At 43.5% G+C, this 17,685-nt stretch overlaps 1 protein-coding gene across 6 annotated transcripts in view; it reads right to left on the bottom strand.

Moving 5' to 3' along the window:
• NEURL1 (neuralized E3 ubiquitin protein ligase 1) overlaps nucleotides 1-17,685 on the bottom strand; it is a 134,389-nt gene that overhangs the window by 6,173 nt on the left and 110,531 nt on the right. For 3 of the 6 annotated variants that reach the window (XR_005860626.2, XM_015288647.4, NM_001012910.3), the window contains exon 4: nucleotides 9,449-10,129. Coding sequence is in view for 5 of the 6 variants with exons in the window: in XM_015288647.4 (XP_015144133.1) it covers nucleotides 9,449-10,129 (681 nt within the window). In the remaining variant the exon portion in view is untranslated. Of the gene's footprint in view, nucleotides 1-9,328; nucleotides 10,130-17,685 lie in introns of all 6 variants that reach the window. The other 3 variants (XM_040702436.2, XM_040702439.1, XM_040702437.2) reach the window with 1 other exon arrangement.

The following is a 17,685-nucleotide window of genomic DNA, read 5'->3' as shown; positions in this document are numbered from 1 at the left end:
GCTGGATGGTGTGCAGACACCGTGACAAGGAGCACAGAATGACATCATGTGCCGGGTGGAATGAGCATGGCCAGCTTGGCTTAACTAAAACCAGATTCGTGCGCTCAAGGCCAAACAGGCTCAGTGTGTGCACAGAGCTCCCACCAAAAGCTTTCAAACCATGATTAGAAGAAATTAAATTGTAAATAAATCAGTTCAAATACTGATTTTAAAACATTCTGTAAAGCTCCCAGATAACTTTTCTCTGCTCTTAACTTGCCTCGTGCTTGATCCCAAACACGCTGAACACGCTAGAATCACCTTTAAACAGGTTTTGAATCAAGTACATTTGCTGTTTTATCTTTGCAGCACTAGCATTAGGAAAATCCATTGCAGCCTGACTCTTTCTCTGCAATCCTATGTCATTGCTCCATGAGAGATGTATTAAGTTAATTTGTGCGTCCACCCACAAAAGAAAAGAGTACCATTATTTTTAGTGGAAGAGAGTATGATCATAGAATACACAGCATTGTGCAGGGAAAGGCTGCAAGTATGTTAGCAGTTTATAATTCACAAAAGTCTTGCCAACCAGAACTAGGGCTAGCAGAAAAAAAGGATGGTATTCAATTGGCTCAAATGCAAAACATAGCACCTAAGCAGAGATAATCAACTACCAAAACACAGGGCAAGGAACTGGACTGTTCAATTACAAATACAGCTGTCTTGCAGAAAAAGGCCTGGCAATTGCTGGAGGTCACCAGATAACAATAAATCAACAATGCCATCTTGTTATGAAAAGGTCACATCAATCCAGGCTCAACCAAGGGTGGTTAAGCACTGGAGCAGGGGCCTGAAGGCGCAGTGGTACCTCTGTTCCTGGAAATACTCAACTGGTGAGTCTTGCGCTCACTTGGAAGTTAGCCCTGCTATGAGCAGGACGTTGGATTAGATAACTCCCAGGGGTCCCTTCTAACCTAAAGCATTGTATGATTTCAAGACAATAACAATTTTCATAGGCTGCTAGAATGAGGGCAGAAACTGTTCTCCGTGAAAGCTCACGAAAGACAAGAAATCATAGGTTTAGAATCCTAAGGCATTCAAGTTACACATTATAGAGATAGCAAAGCACTATTAAGCAGTCAGACTTCCTAGAAAGATTATGGCATCTCCATCACTAGAGCTCTTTAAGAACAGAAAGGTGAGGTAGGTAATCTCTTGGGATCCCAACCAGCATTTATGATTTTTGTGAGAGCAGTTATCTATATCCACAATTGCCCTTTTATAGAAGGTCTTAACTGTGACCAAAACACAGCAGCTGTAGTTCTCAGAGACGCCTTTGGCTCCCCATGTCTATTGTGGTGAACAGGGTGGTTTCCCAGAACACTGCATTCCACTCTCAGGGGATATCCCCCGGGGCTGTCACCACTTTTACAAGAGACATTTTTTTGCTCATCTCTTGAAGGCAGCTGTCTGGGGAAAGCTTTTAAGTTCTTAAACAGGCCAGATACAACGGCAATATTCTCTAAAAATACATGAAAATTGTCAGTTAACACACCCTCCTTAACTCATTTATAAAAATATTATGTCTATATTTCTTCCTCATAGCAAAGCAATTATGTTGACCTTCTTACTGTGTGGGCCCAGAGAGAATATCATACAACCACAACAATGACACGAGGTGGGTAGGAGCAATGCGCTGTCTGTACTCCCCTTCTGAATGTGCTTAGGGGCATTTACTCTGATGCAATTAAATCTTCACCTATTTAAGGAGTTCATAACACACTCCTTCATCTGGCATCCACCTCTTAGAGAAGCAGTAGAAGGACAGGGCCTTCAATTTGTGTGACTCAAATAATGACAACATAGTGAACTCCATCCGATATCTATCAGTCAGTGAACCAGTTATGAAAAACATCTATCAGCCAGTGAAAGGTAAATGGCAACTTGTCTAGACTCCTAATGACTATTTCAGAAGTGTATTGATTTTCAATGCTGTTTCATCCATACACTGGTTCCAGTGCTCCCAGCACACAGTGAAAATGACTTGATCAGATGCTGAAATCTGGCTGCAGCCTTCAGCTGGCACTTTGAAAGGTGCTCAAGAGAGATGTGCACTTCTCATATGTTTTAGCCCAGTGAGCACTGGAACCTGACAGTCCCATTCAGTTAGCTGTCTTACAAAACTCCCAATTTGATTTCCGTTTGTTAGGAATCAGATTTTTAAGCCCATCTGCTAAAATAATTTCCCTATCTCAAAACCACTTCAATATACATTCTCACATATAACACTTTGCATGTGTCAGGGCCATGGATTTTGTTATCCTGGTGGGATCTAGGCTCTGAAAAATCTGGCTTAATTGTGGGTACTGAGCTTATGTGAACATCTCACTATGGGGGTCTGTCCCATAACACCTGTGCTCCTGCAGTGTGAGTTAGCTGTCATGTCACAGAGGTTACTGGAGCAACCCTGTGAAGTGCCACAGCTGCACATTATCTTATCTAGCACAGATCTTTGACTTCATAGTGACCCCTTGCTACATGACCGCCTTTGGTAAACAAACATGCACAAGACTCCAGTAGGACTGAGATCTCAGTTTCTATCCTTACTGCTCTTTAATGGAAAAGCTCATATTTTTTGTTCATGGATGTAGACCGCATACTTTCCTAAATTACTTTATGCTCTGTTCATCCTTCCATTACAGGGAAGAAAAAAAAAAAAAAAAAAAGAGGTAGATACAAACTTTTATCTATTAGAGAGCACAGAATTTGGTGGAATTCCAAAGCTATTCTGTGTATTACAGGAGAAAAAGCCAGTACCAAGGATGCAGTGGGGAACCTGGAACTGTACACTGGTGTGCCTTCTCTTGGCCTTACAATCTGTTGGCAAACAAAGTGTCTTGGGATTCCTCCCCCACCTTTTCCCGGAAAGACAAAGTTTTCTTCTCAGTATTCACCAAGCAGATGTCAGACAAACACCTCTCACTTGACATCAATACCAGAAACCTTACTATTTCTTCAGTGGTACATCCATGAAGGGGTGAGACTTAGCAAGACAAGCCTTGCAGTGACTAAATCCTTCCACATTTTATTTCAGTAACTGGCTTTCACTAATGCAAATGCTCTGTCAACTATAGAGAAGAGTTGCAAATACCAAACACAGTTTCAGTGTGATTGTCTCAATGCTAAAATGACAGCTCTCGCCACAGCATGCTCCGTTCCAAAGAGCAGACATACAAATTTATGCACATTATCACATTTTCTTGCCTCCTGCCAAGGCTGCAGGAGAGCTATTCTGTCCCATGGGGCCACCCAGGTCTTGCCCAAGAGGGACTTTTAAATACATCATACTGAAACAAAGAAACAAAGCACCTGCAGTTGCCTGGGCACATGGTAGTTAAAGATCAACAATAATGCTAGGGAAGGATGTAATCATATCCATCACTTTTGAATGCTATAAAACACGTATATTTACACAGCCAGTTGTTATGTTCCCACGGCGATGGGAACAATACAGCATTTACCAGAAACCAGAGCTTCCTTCCCCTTGGGCTCAATGTTCATGGCCAGCCATGCTCTCAGAGCCTGCCTCTGTACTGCAGTGCATCTCTACCTCTCAGGTGACCGACATCGGTTGATGACCCATGGTTGTTTTTGCACTCAGTATTGCCTGGGTGACTTTGATTCTGAACAGAACAATACTACATTTCTGAGCAGAACAATACTACAATTTGCTCTTTGCAAGCCCATGAAAACACAAGGAATTTTGCATTATGCTACGGAAATGTCCAGAAATAGGTCATAATGCAGCCTGGCAGATTCTGCATGCAAAACCGTAAGACCTATGTTTATAAATGGGTATCAGACTTAACCACAGTTTGGGAAAGTAAAAGTTAGATCCAAATCACGCAGAGAACAAGAGTTCAGAGTTTCCTGTGGATCAGAAATGGAGCGTACGTTATGGCTTCACTGGAACGCTGTTGTTTGCTGTGTCCAGAAGGGCAGCAGGGCACCAGCATATCCATTACCCACAGTGCAGTTAAGAAAGAAAAATGAAAGCTCTGAACAGTACAGCCCAATGTGCTGTCTGAAGGCAAAGAGCACATGGCAAATATACAAGCCAGCTGGTGTCTTTTCTGACCCAAAGGGTGAGGTTCAGCAGTTACTCAGCAGTTCATCCTGGAAAGTCCCCCAGACATGGGCACCACACAATGAGCATCTAGCTGAACTGAAGTGAAGGAGCCTCTAAGGGGCTCCATCTCACAGTCCAGCCCAACAAAGCACCCAGACAGATGCTTGGATCAACAAGAGGTCAAAAAGGAGCCTGGATTAAGTAGACAAGATGCATGAAAAAGGAAAATCAAAGCTTTCACTTTGCTTAAGAAAGTGAAAAACCCTCTAAAAGAGCACAGGTATTAATTACTCTGACCAGAAAGGCTCCTGTTTATTCATAAAATGTGCCTTTTCCACTCCATCTCACGTAGGCCATTGGGCTCAGGGTAACTGGGAAACCACAGAAAAAGTGGTTCTGTGAGCAAAAGGGAAGCCACTGCCTAACCCAGCTCCTCCAAGCTCTGCGCTCCTCCAGGAAGGACATGCCTAAATAGGGTGGCAGATACACACAGGAGATAAATATTTCCACTTTCCTCAGCCAGCACTGCTCTGAATTTCTATGGGATGCACAGCTGGATGAAAAGGCATTTGACAAAGAAGGAAAAGAAAGGGTTTAGTCTGCTGTGTCATTCTCTCGGTAGCCAGAATAACTAACTCTTGCCAGTATAAGTTCAAAGAATAGGCAGATTTTATCTCCTCACATGAGCGGTAATTCAAAGAAGCTGGTATATGATCCTGTATCCTGTATATTCACTGCAGGCAAACAAAGACATTATGAGATAAGGGAGATCTATACATCACTTGTTATGAACACCTCATTGCATCAGGAACAGTTTATTATCCCAGTTGTGATAATCACCTTCCCTGTTACGGAGGGAAGTGTAGACAGGGTGAGGCATTCACAGGCCCTGTGGCTGTCACTTAGAGGCGGTCTGCTTGCTCTACCCAGCCTCTACCAGATGTTGGCTGATAGCTCAGTACACAGGGTAGTGCTCTTTGACTTGCCAATGCCAAGTGTGGGCTTATGTGCTGAATGGCAGTAGCCACAAGCAGACATTAACTCTGACACTGCTGACACGGACCACAGAAGACAAATATTTCATGGCATACAACTCTCTGTGAGCATGCAGTTTTCCTAGAGACAAGCTGTAAAGCACCCTGGTCCACTCAAACACAACAGCTTCCCTTTGTGCTAACTCTCCTTCAAAACAACAGGAATGGACAGGAATGGAGAGATCTACACAGCACTAGAATCAAACCAAATGCTTCTTGCAGAGAAAGATAAAACCACACACAAGAGGAGAGATTATGAAGAGGCATTAGTACAAGTGGACTGCTTTCCAGGAGGCAACAATTAGTAAGTCTCTTCACTCATTTTTCACACTGCTCTACAGTACTCTCCTGAGCCCCCTTACTCCCGTTTTGGTCCTTTGCCAACTGCTGCTGCAGGGAATCCTGAGGAACCAAGGATTCATAGTTGTTCCATCAGTAGTCCCTGGTTGGCTCTCCCCCCCTGCCCCTTCCATTTTTATCCCACTGGCCAAATTTTAGGAAGTCTGAAAAGAGGATGGAAACCTCAGCAGCAGTTAATTTCTGAATATCTTGCAATGGGCAGCTATGTAGGAGCTCCATCTCAACGCTCACAGCACAGGAGGCAGGACAGCTTAGCCCACACACACAACTGCATTTACCAGCATGGATATAAGCACAGATCTACACACACCAAATACAGGCTCTCAACCTGCATGAGGAGACATCCAGGGAGCTGGAGTATTGGGCAGCTGTTGTGGTGGGGCTGGAGTTATTGAGGCGCACAGACAGGAAGGACACAGATAAGGAGGCAACTCAGCTTCACCACTATGACTGCTGATGGAACATGTTGTCTCATCGCTCAAAAGAGAACTTCCATATAACTGGAAAGGATGAAATTCACATGGGAAACCACACACAGACAGACACACTCAAAAACAATACAAAGGAGATGAAGGATGTTTCACATACTGGTGATTCACTCTGAGACACAAGCAAATGAAAGAGTATCCCCAACAATTTGGCTCCCCAAACGCTAAATATATAAACTCGTTGCTGTGACAGCTCCTCCAGACGTGAGTCATACACTGTAAAATCTTATGGGGTCGATCAGTATAACTTCATAAACGAATTACACCACCAAAACCAGACCAGTGTGTCCAGGCTGGTTCATTTCAGCTCTTCAAAGCTGTCGCTAAAACTGTGTGAGAGCTGAAATGTTTACCAGGAAAAGATGAAAAGAGTAAATCGAGTTTAACAGGCTGGTTTTGTCGACTGTATAGAAATGATGCCTTAAAAAAAAAAAAAAAAAAAAATTTCAACCAGAACAAATGGAATTCCTAAAGGATGTGCAAAATCTGTTTCATTTCTACATGCCTAAAGTTCTGGGTTTTGGATTGGGTGTCCTACATACATAACCCATAGAATTTCTGAAGTGAGACCAGCACTCTGCATATGAAATATTTGGAAAGGTTTCCAATCTGACAAAAAGATCTATTGTTGGTTCCTGTTGTTAATTACCCTCTCTTACATCTAATTTAAATTTATGTCTCTTCATTTGTGAGGAGCTTGATATTTCTTATACTATTATCTGCTATCTTAAAGTGCCCTCCTCTTCCATTTATCTTCCCTCCATGTGGTCAAGCTGCCTTTTAACGTTTTTTTTTGCACCAAATTGACATCTTTCCACCTCCCACTACAGACTGTGGTCTCTCACTGTGTTACAGCAGTAGTTGGGTTTCATTTCTTTTCCCCATGGTAGGGTGACAAAAAGAAAAAAGACAAAAATACAACAAAAAAACCCAAAAAGCCACAAGAGTGGTGGCGGTGGTGCTTTCCACCTTCTCCATCCTCTCCAGAAAAGCAGAAAAGATAGAGAGGAAGCAGAAACAGCAATTTTCATTTGCTATATTTTACACTGCTCTATGTCTGACGTTCCTTTAACACTGCATAGCACTGTTTTGATTGCTCTAATAATGGCATGCCCCCGGAATCAGAATGACATCTGCTATTTCAGATAGGTTTGGTACAATTATGCCTCTTGCAGTATTTCTGTCTCATTTCTTTCAAGGATATGGAACTTCACGTTTTCCATTAAAACTAGAAAAGATGACTATAAACATGTCTTCTCCTTTGAGATAAAAATCAAACTACAAAAGATAGATCACACAAAATTACTCTTGTTTGCATTCTGGAGATGGAGCTTGTCATTAGAAAGATGAATACTTTATATTCCTCTTACATTTTCTAATATCTTAATGACAGATATTACGGCAAGTGCCATAATCTGTTCCACAGCAGTGCAAACAGTGCACATCACCTCCCTAACAGCACTGCAAAAGCTAGAGATGGTAGCTCATTATTTTCTGCGCCTTTTCTTGGGATGTTGGTGATCTACATAATTAATGCAGGTACAGAGATATGCAGTGTTGGGACAGCATGAGTGCAGCAGTACTATACTGATACTGGCAATGTACTGCTTCCAACATTATTACCTTAGAAAAATAGGCCTGAAAAACTTGATTTATATTTTAACACTTGTTAAAGGTTAATGGTAAACTCCAATTCTACAGCTGTTAACTGGGAGACAGCAGCTTCCTGCCCAAGCTGATGTGGCTAAAGCTGCACATCCTGTGGGGTCCTATCCTTTCACTGAGTAAAATGAGGTCAGCAAGTCCAGTTCTCTTCACTTACATTCCACATAAGAACAATATCCTATTTTCAGCTTCTCCTCCTGTGACAGAGGTCAGGAAAAGCCTGATATGTGCATACAAATACAGGTAGAAAGGATTTTTCCAGCTCAGCAGATTGTCAATGGAAAATGGATCACATTAGTGATCTCATATGAAAGGAAGTACAGGTTGATTACTAGTTTGACCAGCAGCTCAATGACCTGAGCAGGCTTTCCTTCTTACACATAAAGAAGCATTTAATCTTCCTACTTTGTCTGGGATCTGTTTGACTTCACCTACCATTATAACAATGATGTGTTGGTGGAGAGCAGAGATAGCCATGGATGACGTACTGTACCCGCAACAAATATCATCAGGTTGAATTATCAGGGATTGAGTCTCGGTCTCCTGGAAATAAACTGTAGTATTACATTTGTCATCTGTGATCTGTTAATGGCCACAAAACACTCACAGCATAGGCCTATGGTCAACTTTAAGCAAATCATTTAGGGCAGTTTGGACTGTGGTTTAGACTGTGAACTGGACCCTGCAGACATATGTGTGTGTTCATCACGATTTATCTTCAAAGACTGTCCATTAATCCTAAGATAAGAGGTGCTGGTTATGTTTCGGTTGGTTGGTTTTTATTTTTCTGTTAGGTAAAAGGGACTTTTGAGGGACTTTGAAACAAAAAAAGAACATAAGTATATTTAAATTTATATGGGTATAACAGTATAAACAAGAAAGGATAGTTTCCAGTTGGAGAAGGACTTCACATTCTAAGAAACCATCATCTGCTTTCTGACACTGATACCAGCAGATCCATATTATGTTCCAAATTCAAGGTCAAACACACCTTATGCCTATGGCCCTGTGAAGATGCTTTTCCAGTATCTACACACAAAGGAGATCAGTCAGTTTGTTCCTAAACGAACGCTATTTCAAGGCCTTTCCCTCCACACTTTCAAAATGTGACCTTCAGCATTTAAATAAAAAGTGTTTTGGCTAACAGAGCTTAAAAGTAGAGTAAAAAAAACTTCAAGAGAAAGAGGCCAGCTTGGGATGTCCACCACACTGAGTGGGCTACACTGCCTTAATTAAAGCTGGAGCACAAAATCCCTCCTCTGTTGCACTGTTCAGCACCATGCTCTGCCCACCTCTGGGTTCTCTCTCTGCTTTCCAGCCTACCTCTCACATATGAGCCTGGAGGAAGCAAGAGGATCACTCTTTCTGGCAATCGGTTATGTCAGAGAGCTAACACATAGAAAAGGCAATCAGACATTTGACTTGTTGGCTATGCCCCAGACTAGCTCAAAACAAAGCACCTCTCCTTCATTCTTGCTTCGCCTAGGTCTACAATGACTCATCTATACTCACTGGAGGTCTCTGAGGTTTAATTCATTATCTGAACAGAGCTTTAAGATCATGAGATGAAAGATGCTACAGAAGTGCAAAAAGTCTTGTACGTCATAACCATGTGCAACATACATGCCCTTACTGTGTTTTCCCTTAAAAAATAATAATAAAAAAAATTGTACCTGATCCTAGAGTAGGAAGGAAGACATCAGCTTTTCCATTCCTTCCCCAATTTCCCCACAACAGATCCCACCTTGCTGTTCTGCGTGCAAGGTTTTGAGAAAGGTGGGGGTAAGACCTACCCAGCACACGGATCTGCATGACGGCACCGTGTAAACCAAAGAACATCCAGAGGGGCTGCGAAGAGTCCACGCAGACTTGCATGCCGGTGCTGGCCCCGTTGTGACTCAGGTGCAGCTCGCCATCCGAATTCACCATAAATCCCAGGATGTCTCCGCTCTGGAGGGGCACCAGGACTCGGCACACGGCCCAGAACTCCTTTCGGTCAACCAAGGACTCAGGGTTATAGGGGAGGTCGCTGGGCCTAAGGGTACTGGGGTCGCAGGACGTCACCCCGTAGGACAGCGTTCCCGTGCGCGCAGCGTTGGACTTGTTAATCTTGACAAAAATGGTCTCATTGATCCGAAGGGGTCTGCTGGTGAAAACCAAAGTCCTCTCCTCCCGGGCGTGCTCCAGGCGGGCCACAGTTTGGTCATCAAGGATTTTGACGTGGGCTCCCCGGAGGTGGTGGAAGCGGAGGTCGCTCTCGAGTTGGGACGGGAGGAGGTGGGAGTGCTGGGAATTGAGGGAGTTCTGCGGGATGGGGCAGGTGGTGGCCGTCACGTGGAAGCTCTCCTCCTGCAGGTTGAGGTCACACAGGCTGACCGAGAGGCGCGTGTCCTCTGTCTCCCGCCGCAGCGATGGCCGGCGGATGGCGGTGAAGGAGCGGGGCCGCAGGCAGTCAGGAGGAATGATTTCACTGTCTGTGGGGAAGGACAAGAGAAAGCAAAATAGGTATCGCTTTGCAGAGAGTGACAACATCCAGGAGTCTGCAAAACGCTATCGGTTCGATTGAGATGTTTAAAAGGGAAAATCAGAAAACTGCCGCCATTAATACATTTTCCAACTTTAAAACATGGAAGCAGAGTATCATAAAACGTATTTGCAATCAATGGCTGTTCTTGTGCTCTTTGCACCAGCATCATTTTCTGAGTAGGCAGACTCAAAATCGATGGAAAGAATTGACCTGGGGAAGGTCTCCTTGGAGAGGGGAAGCAGAGGGTAAATATATGAAATACACCCCGGACACACCAATCAATATTTATGCAGGCTCTGAGGTTTCGTGCCCTGTTCATCGTCTACAATAATTCTCATAGGTTTAGGAAATGAATTTCTAACTAGACATTTTTTTTTGTTTTAAAACGAATGCTATGTTCAGTTTTAATTTATTTACCATCATGTGAAATTTAATTTGTATTCCTGAATATAATTAATCATTAGTGGTCTGGTCCTTACTGCAAATCAGTACAAATATGGATTTCAGACAGTAGAACTTGGGCATATGCAGTTTTCTATAAATAACGCACAACCATCTATTATTGCCATGACAAACAATTAAAAATCAAACCCGCAGATATATAATGAAGATGATGTTTGCACATTCGTATCCATCGGTGGAAACAGAATTGTACCTCATCCTTTTTGCTCATTTCCCCTGCTGTTTCAAGAGCTAATCATCAATTTATTCTTTTTCTAAGGATTATAATGGCCTGCCTTTAATGCCTAAATCACTATTACTTAACATATTCTTAGCTACACTGTTGCCATAGAAATTTCAAAGAGCAATATGCTGAGAAAAAAAAACCAAAAACCCACAACATTATTTGAGGAGATCATAAAAGTAAGTGAGATCATGCAAAGATTTATATATATGTTTAACTTCCTGAACTTTAAGAAGCCGAAATGCATAAAGACACTGTGAGAAACCTGAGTGTGTGGGTAACTCTCTCTAAAGGTTACAGTAAGCTATGACCTATACTGACTGTTCTACAGGAGCTATGCCTGCACCAAGCAGGACTGTGATTCTGTGACTGCATTGTGGCTTCAAGCCAGGCTCCAAATGTCACAAGATAAGACTACCCCTTTCAACACAGTCCCCCACCAGTGGCTCAAAGCCACACCACCACATATCAGGCTGGGATCTGCAGCAAACAGGGCACAAGGTGGATCAACAAGAAGAGGAAGAGGAGTGGAGACTCATTCCCAACCCATGGGCAAGACCTTTGCAGTGTGCACCTCTTCCAGCCATCTCTTCTTGGGTTTTTCTTTTATGGCAACAAAAAAGCAGGAGCTCAGGTTATGTAAGGATTTTCCCAATGGGATGCACCCTTCCCTGATACACCAGAGCACTGGTTCCATATTGGCATGCCAAGGAAAAATGCCAGCTACTGAGTAACCAACATCTCCTGCAACATGCAAGGTCTGACTAACAGCCTTGCCTGCCCTCCTCTTCTGGGAGCCCTGACAAGAGCACACCCACACACAGTTTGGCTTCAGGAGAGATCTCTGCTTTGCTTAAACTGGATTATTCCAGGCTCCTCTTTAAATAATTTGCTATTAAAAAGGGAAGCACATGTCAAAATAAAATAAAAAATAAATAAAACAAAAAAAAGGGTTTTGTTTCTCCTATTTGATTTTCCCCATACCTATATTCTGGCTTCTCTTCCCAGTGGTTAATTAAAGAAAAAGAGGAATAAATAAAATCAAAAAATACCCCAAGTGATATAGAAGCAGGTCGTCCTAATGCTTTGTAATATATGGGCTAACATTTGCATTGCAAGTGTCCCTGCTGGATAGAATTAGGCTTATTTTGCCTTCCTTTGGCTGTAAACCCAAACAGGAGAACAAATTAATACTGGCAGCTGATGACGATCCTTTGGTATAGGTGAATGGGTAGAGACCTTTCTGAATCGGAACAGAAGGTCCCCTCTATTTTATTCCCTGTAACCATGCATGTGCAGCCTGGCTGACAACTGTGATGTGTGGGTAGCTTGCAGCCAGGGTTTTGAAACAGCTTGTTTTCCACCAGGATGCTTGCATTTCCCTTTGGCTACTGGACAAAATATCTCTTTCCATCTGAAAAGAGGTTAAGAGAGATGAAGTTCTTCTGCAGCCAAGACACATGGCAGTGATAGCAAACCAGGGCTACGCTTCCAACTGTTCTACTCAGATCTATCAGTAGCTCAGATGCCTAGCCATATAAGGGATAAGATGTCTCAAGCATATGGGACTGAATGTGAGACTCAGTTCATTAATGTTTGCAAACATCCATGGAAAAAAGGATTGCAGTTTACTGGCATTTGAAATGAGGTTGTGAAAATTAAGAGATGAGTCTCTAAGAGATGCTGGCCTGCTCCAGGGCCCTATTTTTTTCACAAATCTCAAAATGCTCAGCTAAAGAAAAAGAATCCCACTGAACATGAAGTAAAAAAACAGTGGGATTTATCTTTTGGAGTGGTAGGTAAGTCGGAAGAGACGTGGAAAGCCACTTATCCGGCGTAACTGATAACAGCCGAGGGCTATAAGAACAATTCTGGTGAACTGTGAAACAGATGAGGCAACAGAGCAGTTTCTTTCACTAGAAGAACTCAGAAATGAGTTGTTTTCTTCCACCAAGGCTTCATTTATCACTTTGCTAACACAGATCAAGCTGATCATGCTGCAGCGGTCCATAGCACAGCCTTGTTCCTGCACGGGTTTACAACCCATCTTTAATGCCTGCAAAGGCATTTATAGTTGCAGAGACAAAACTGGAGCACACATCAAAAAGAGGGAATGTTTTTATGTGACGAGACAGTACAGTATGAAACGAGTTCAAGGGCCCACTGCTGAAGAGGTCAACCAATTCCAGCCCAAAGTATTTAGTAATCATCGCTTTTTATGCAATATTCAGGCTTAGAAGATTACTTGCATAAGAGAGCTGGGGCAGCATTTCTTTGGGAAAAGGCAGCTGGATCCCCTTGTGTGAGAATAGATGGACTTGTGAGTGAAGACCACAGCTCTCACAAGCTGTCATAGGCAGCTCTTCCCAGCTGGTCAGGGTACCAGCAGCAAGCCAGCCAGCTCCACGCACAGCCCAATGTAGGCTGGCTGCCCAGGTGCCCTTCCAGAGAGCTTCGGCTGAGCTCTGCACCAGTGCAGTTCTGATGCCAGTGCTGGATTTATAGACTTCAGCTTTCCAGAAGCAATATAGACTTAGCAAAAGGAAAAAGGATTTCTACTAAACACAGCTTTTCTGCTCATCTGCTGACGAACCCGAGACACTGAATTTTTGCAAAGGATGTCTAACTTCACAAATCCCTTTGTATCTTTATCTGGCTTTGTTTAAGAAAAAAAAGCCAGTAGGAGTAATTTATTTAGCAAAGTAGAGATGAAGGGCACTTGAGCAGTTCAGCAGTCTTCTGTTTTCTCTCCCTCTTTAGCAGTGTTTATCTGCAAAATTTATATTCTCAGCAGCTGGTTCCTTGCATACAAAATTAACTTGAGGAATCTTCCTCAGACCAGAGGCTTCAAAGCTCTGTGTTTTCCTGCTCGGAGGGCATGGAAGAGCCTCCTGCTTTCTGCAGGCTCAAAGCAACTGCAGTAACACTTGAAAGCAGCAGTTACGAGGAGCTGGGGAGCAGCCAGATACAGCCAGAGTCTCTGCATCCAGATCAGAAGCGTGTCACTGCCGCCCTGTATTTGAATTGCTGCCAAGTGTTAACTTCTTAAGATTATTTCCTTACACATGCATAATAGCCATAGTACATATCTATTACAGATACCACATGCATGCATGTTTACTACAGCTACATGCACATTCAAACACAAACACATTTCTAGCCACCAGCACGCACAGATAATTCAGTCCTGTACAAACCCAGGGGGGATGTACTGCTGTCAGACTGTCAAATCATTATTTCCTTTCTCTTTTCATTTTCAGCTTTGTTTGCTGTTGCCTAAAGACTTGACTTTCCAAGGTCGTGAGCAGCTAGGATTCACACACCTGAACAGGATCTGAGCAGGCAGAGCAAGCTTGGTGCACACACACATACACCAGGATTTAACTGCAAGCTCTAAGGAAACAGATCTCCTCTCCATGAATTTTCTGAGACTGGTGCAAACCTGAAGCCTCACATAAACTGTATTTCTTCAGACTATGAGGGCTGTGACCACGCTCCAGAATGAATTACAGAGGATGTAATATAAATAAACCAAACTTGAGACTTAGGACTTCCAAAAAAAAAAAAAAAAAGAATGAATGAATGAATAAATAAATAAATCTCAATGCCTTAAGATACGGGGAATCACACAGACAACCTAAGAACCTATCACATTTCTACATTTCTTCCCTCCCAGAAGAGAGAAATGTTGAGGAGGAAGGAACAACCGAGTGATTCCTTGCATTTCAGTCCTGTGTTACTAAGCAAATTGGTAAAGTCAGAAGCATGCTGGCTTGCTCTTTCCTATGCATAGCCCTGTGTTCTTTCCTTCCTTCTGTTCTTTCCCTAGTTTTTTACAAATGCATTTCTCATCTTTCGATCCCTCATTTCACTGGGTAATAGTATTTTTAGCAAGTACTGGTGCTCTCTATATGATTTCCACGACCAACAAACCTCACAGGTGCTGAGCTACCAAAAGACATCTTGTACAAGAATACTCTATGCAAATACACAGCTGCAGAAAGATTTATAGCACAATATTCCCACCATGCTGGAATGCACCATCTCCTCCACAGCCTACAGCAGACTTGTGCAGCTAACAGCCCATTTGGCAAGGCTTCACCATTGCAGGGCAATGTGTCTGAAATACGAGGCAGATGTACTGGGCTGTTAAATAGCATCACACACAAAGGCAATTGGAAAAAGCAACCGGTCATAAGACAAGAAGTAAACTCGTGCTCCTGGAAAGCCTTGGTCACACACAGCCCTGCACTCCCCATCGTAGGAGTGCGGGTTTTAATGCTACCCGTGCTCCAGCACAGCTGCCAGCCCTGCCAAGTCTGCCCGTGTGGCGATGAGGCAATCTTTGCTCCCCTGCTGATTCAGTCCTACTGCGCTGCGGCATGCAGCTGGGGAACCACCACGTTTCAGCCCAGGAGTAACCAGAGCAATTTCCATACATCATTTATAGCTGCATTTATTGTGTACTTTAAGGTGATTGAGGACTGAAAACTCACTGTAATGGAAACAAGCTGTATTCTCACTTATCCCTCATAAAAGAAAGAGGAAGATCATTGTGACCCGGAGGCAAGGAGCAATACCAGCTCCCAGATCCCTCTGGGTGCCAGCTTCCTCAGTGTCTGTATGGCAGCCAACCCACAGCACCACCTCCGCTGCAAAGAAGAGCAGTCCTGGCTGGATCTGCAAAGAAAAGTTCCACTGTGTGGCCCTGGGTTCAGAATTCACCCTAATTAAGAGACCATTGGAAGCCAATCTGCACGCAGCCTGGTGAACTCAATGGTGTTCGAGATGTCCTCACCACCACGGGATGCTCTGCTCTCGGCAGCGCTGGGCTCTGTCATGTGTATCTTAACTGTTTTACTGCACTGGGAGGAGCTAAGCACACAGGAGAGCGAAAATCACCCTTACTTAAAATAAACACAGGAGAAAAACTGAGAAGTGAAGAAAGCCGATGCCACGCTTGAAGTCACGAAGAGATGGAGCTCCTCTCACAGAGCACATCCAGAGTGCTCTCGCTTGCTGGCAACGTGTCAGGGCAGACACTTGTAAAACTATTTGTTTTTCTGCAAGCTTGTACTCTCCATGTGAGGTCTGGGGGAGGCTGGGCTGCACTGCACTCAGTAACGCTGCAGAACCCTGCTCTCCCGGGCAGACGTTGTGCTGGGATGCTGCACGTGGGTCTCCCCCTCCCCTCCCTGCCTGTTACTGTTAAATCCTGAATTTATATGATCCGAGACCACTCCATTGTGTTTACTTCTCATAAACCATCAGGCGCCAGAATGCAGCTTCTCGGATCGTGCAACGAAGCCACTTGCAGAGAATTATTGTAGCATGTGGGAGGCAAATGTTTAAAATCTCTCAAAGGAATGATTCAGACTAAAAACCTCCTTTACCATATACTTAGGAATTCACTTCTACAAAGTACATTTCCCCTTATGAACAACCAAGAAATCAAACTGCCCAATTTATTGCCTCAGATCAACCATTCCTTCTCCTTGCAAAACGCCCATATAAAATCAAGGACATCAGTTAAATAAACACCTACTTATACAGTACCTGCATATGTGCATGCCTCTATTTCATTGATAGTACAAACAGCACATTTCAAATAAAGGTCCTTCCTTCTGCTCTCATTGCTCTGGCTCCTCTCTTTTTGCACACGCTTACAGGAATATATGCAAAACTACAGCCAACAGATGGTTTCACTTGTACCAGCTATATGTGTAGGATGCACGGGCTGCTCTCTAAGAGTCAGCAAAATCTGCTCTGGAGCAAGCAGCATCTAGGATCAAGACCCAGCCGCCGGGCTCTGCAGCAAAAGATGCTCCTCGCCACGTGAACAGAAGAGAGATATAAATGGTGAGTGGGAGGCAGGAAGAATTAGTGTTCTTGTTTCACAGACTGGAAGCCATGGGATGGGGTAAGATGTCTAAGGGGACGGTCAATTCCTCTTAACTGAAACCTCTTGGGGTTGCCCAGTGCACAACAAACCCACTCCATTTCCCACAGTGCACCCTTTCGTTTCTTACACCTCCACTCAGTGCTTTATTCCCTACCTGCTGCTCCTCTGCTTCTATCTTCAGGTTTCTCTTTTCACCTCCAAACTCAATGTCCTTGGGATCCGTTTGTTCATCACAGGACCTCAATGGTCAGCATGGAAAACACTGTTCAAGAATTCCTCCTCTGCCAACATATCAGCTTGGAATCACTTTGCAGCCAACAGATGGCACATGCTTTTCATGTGCATTCACATGGCTGAAGCAGAAGTTAATGGCTACATGTCAATTTTGGCTTCCTGCTCATCGCAATTTGCAAGCCAAGCAAACCAAAACATCAGCCATTTTCACTGCAGGAGTGACAGATACATCAATCATCCAAGTCCGTTTATTTGCCTATGACCTACACAGTCCAAATTAGCTTACTGTTAAGATACTCAGGTGTCTTGCCAGTATAGCATCAGAGAGAATTTCTGCTGTAACCAAGGAGCAGATGCCAAAGCCCAGACCGAGGGTTATAAAGGGAGCCTAAAGCTGGAGTTCATCTGTGGGAGAAATCATTTATGATTACACCAAAAGCTGTCACCAGATTTTAAAACTGAGTTACAAAATAAGCCAGACTGTTGACTCAGTCAAACCAGTTACCAGTTACTAGTTACTCAGTGGAACTAGTTGCAAGGCAGCAAACATCTTCCACTTCAAGAGAAATGAGTGGAAATCAACAGTGCTTAATTAGCACCTCACTGAACTGGTCTTTGCTTCATATTTGTACTTGTTTGGATAGAAATCAACATTTCTCCCCAGACATTCTGGCAGAGATGG

The sequence above is a fragment of the Gallus gallus genome, chromosome 6 (assembly GCF_016699485.2).
Source record: "Gallus gallus isolate bGalGal1 chromosome 6, bGalGal1.mat.broiler.GRCg7b, whole genome shotgun sequence".
Classification (NCBI taxonomy): domain Eukaryota; kingdom Metazoa; phylum Chordata; class Aves; order Galliformes; family Phasianidae; genus Gallus; species Gallus gallus.
The sequence above is the reverse complement of the archived record's forward strand: the minus strand, read 5'-3'. Positions and strand labels throughout refer to the sequence as shown.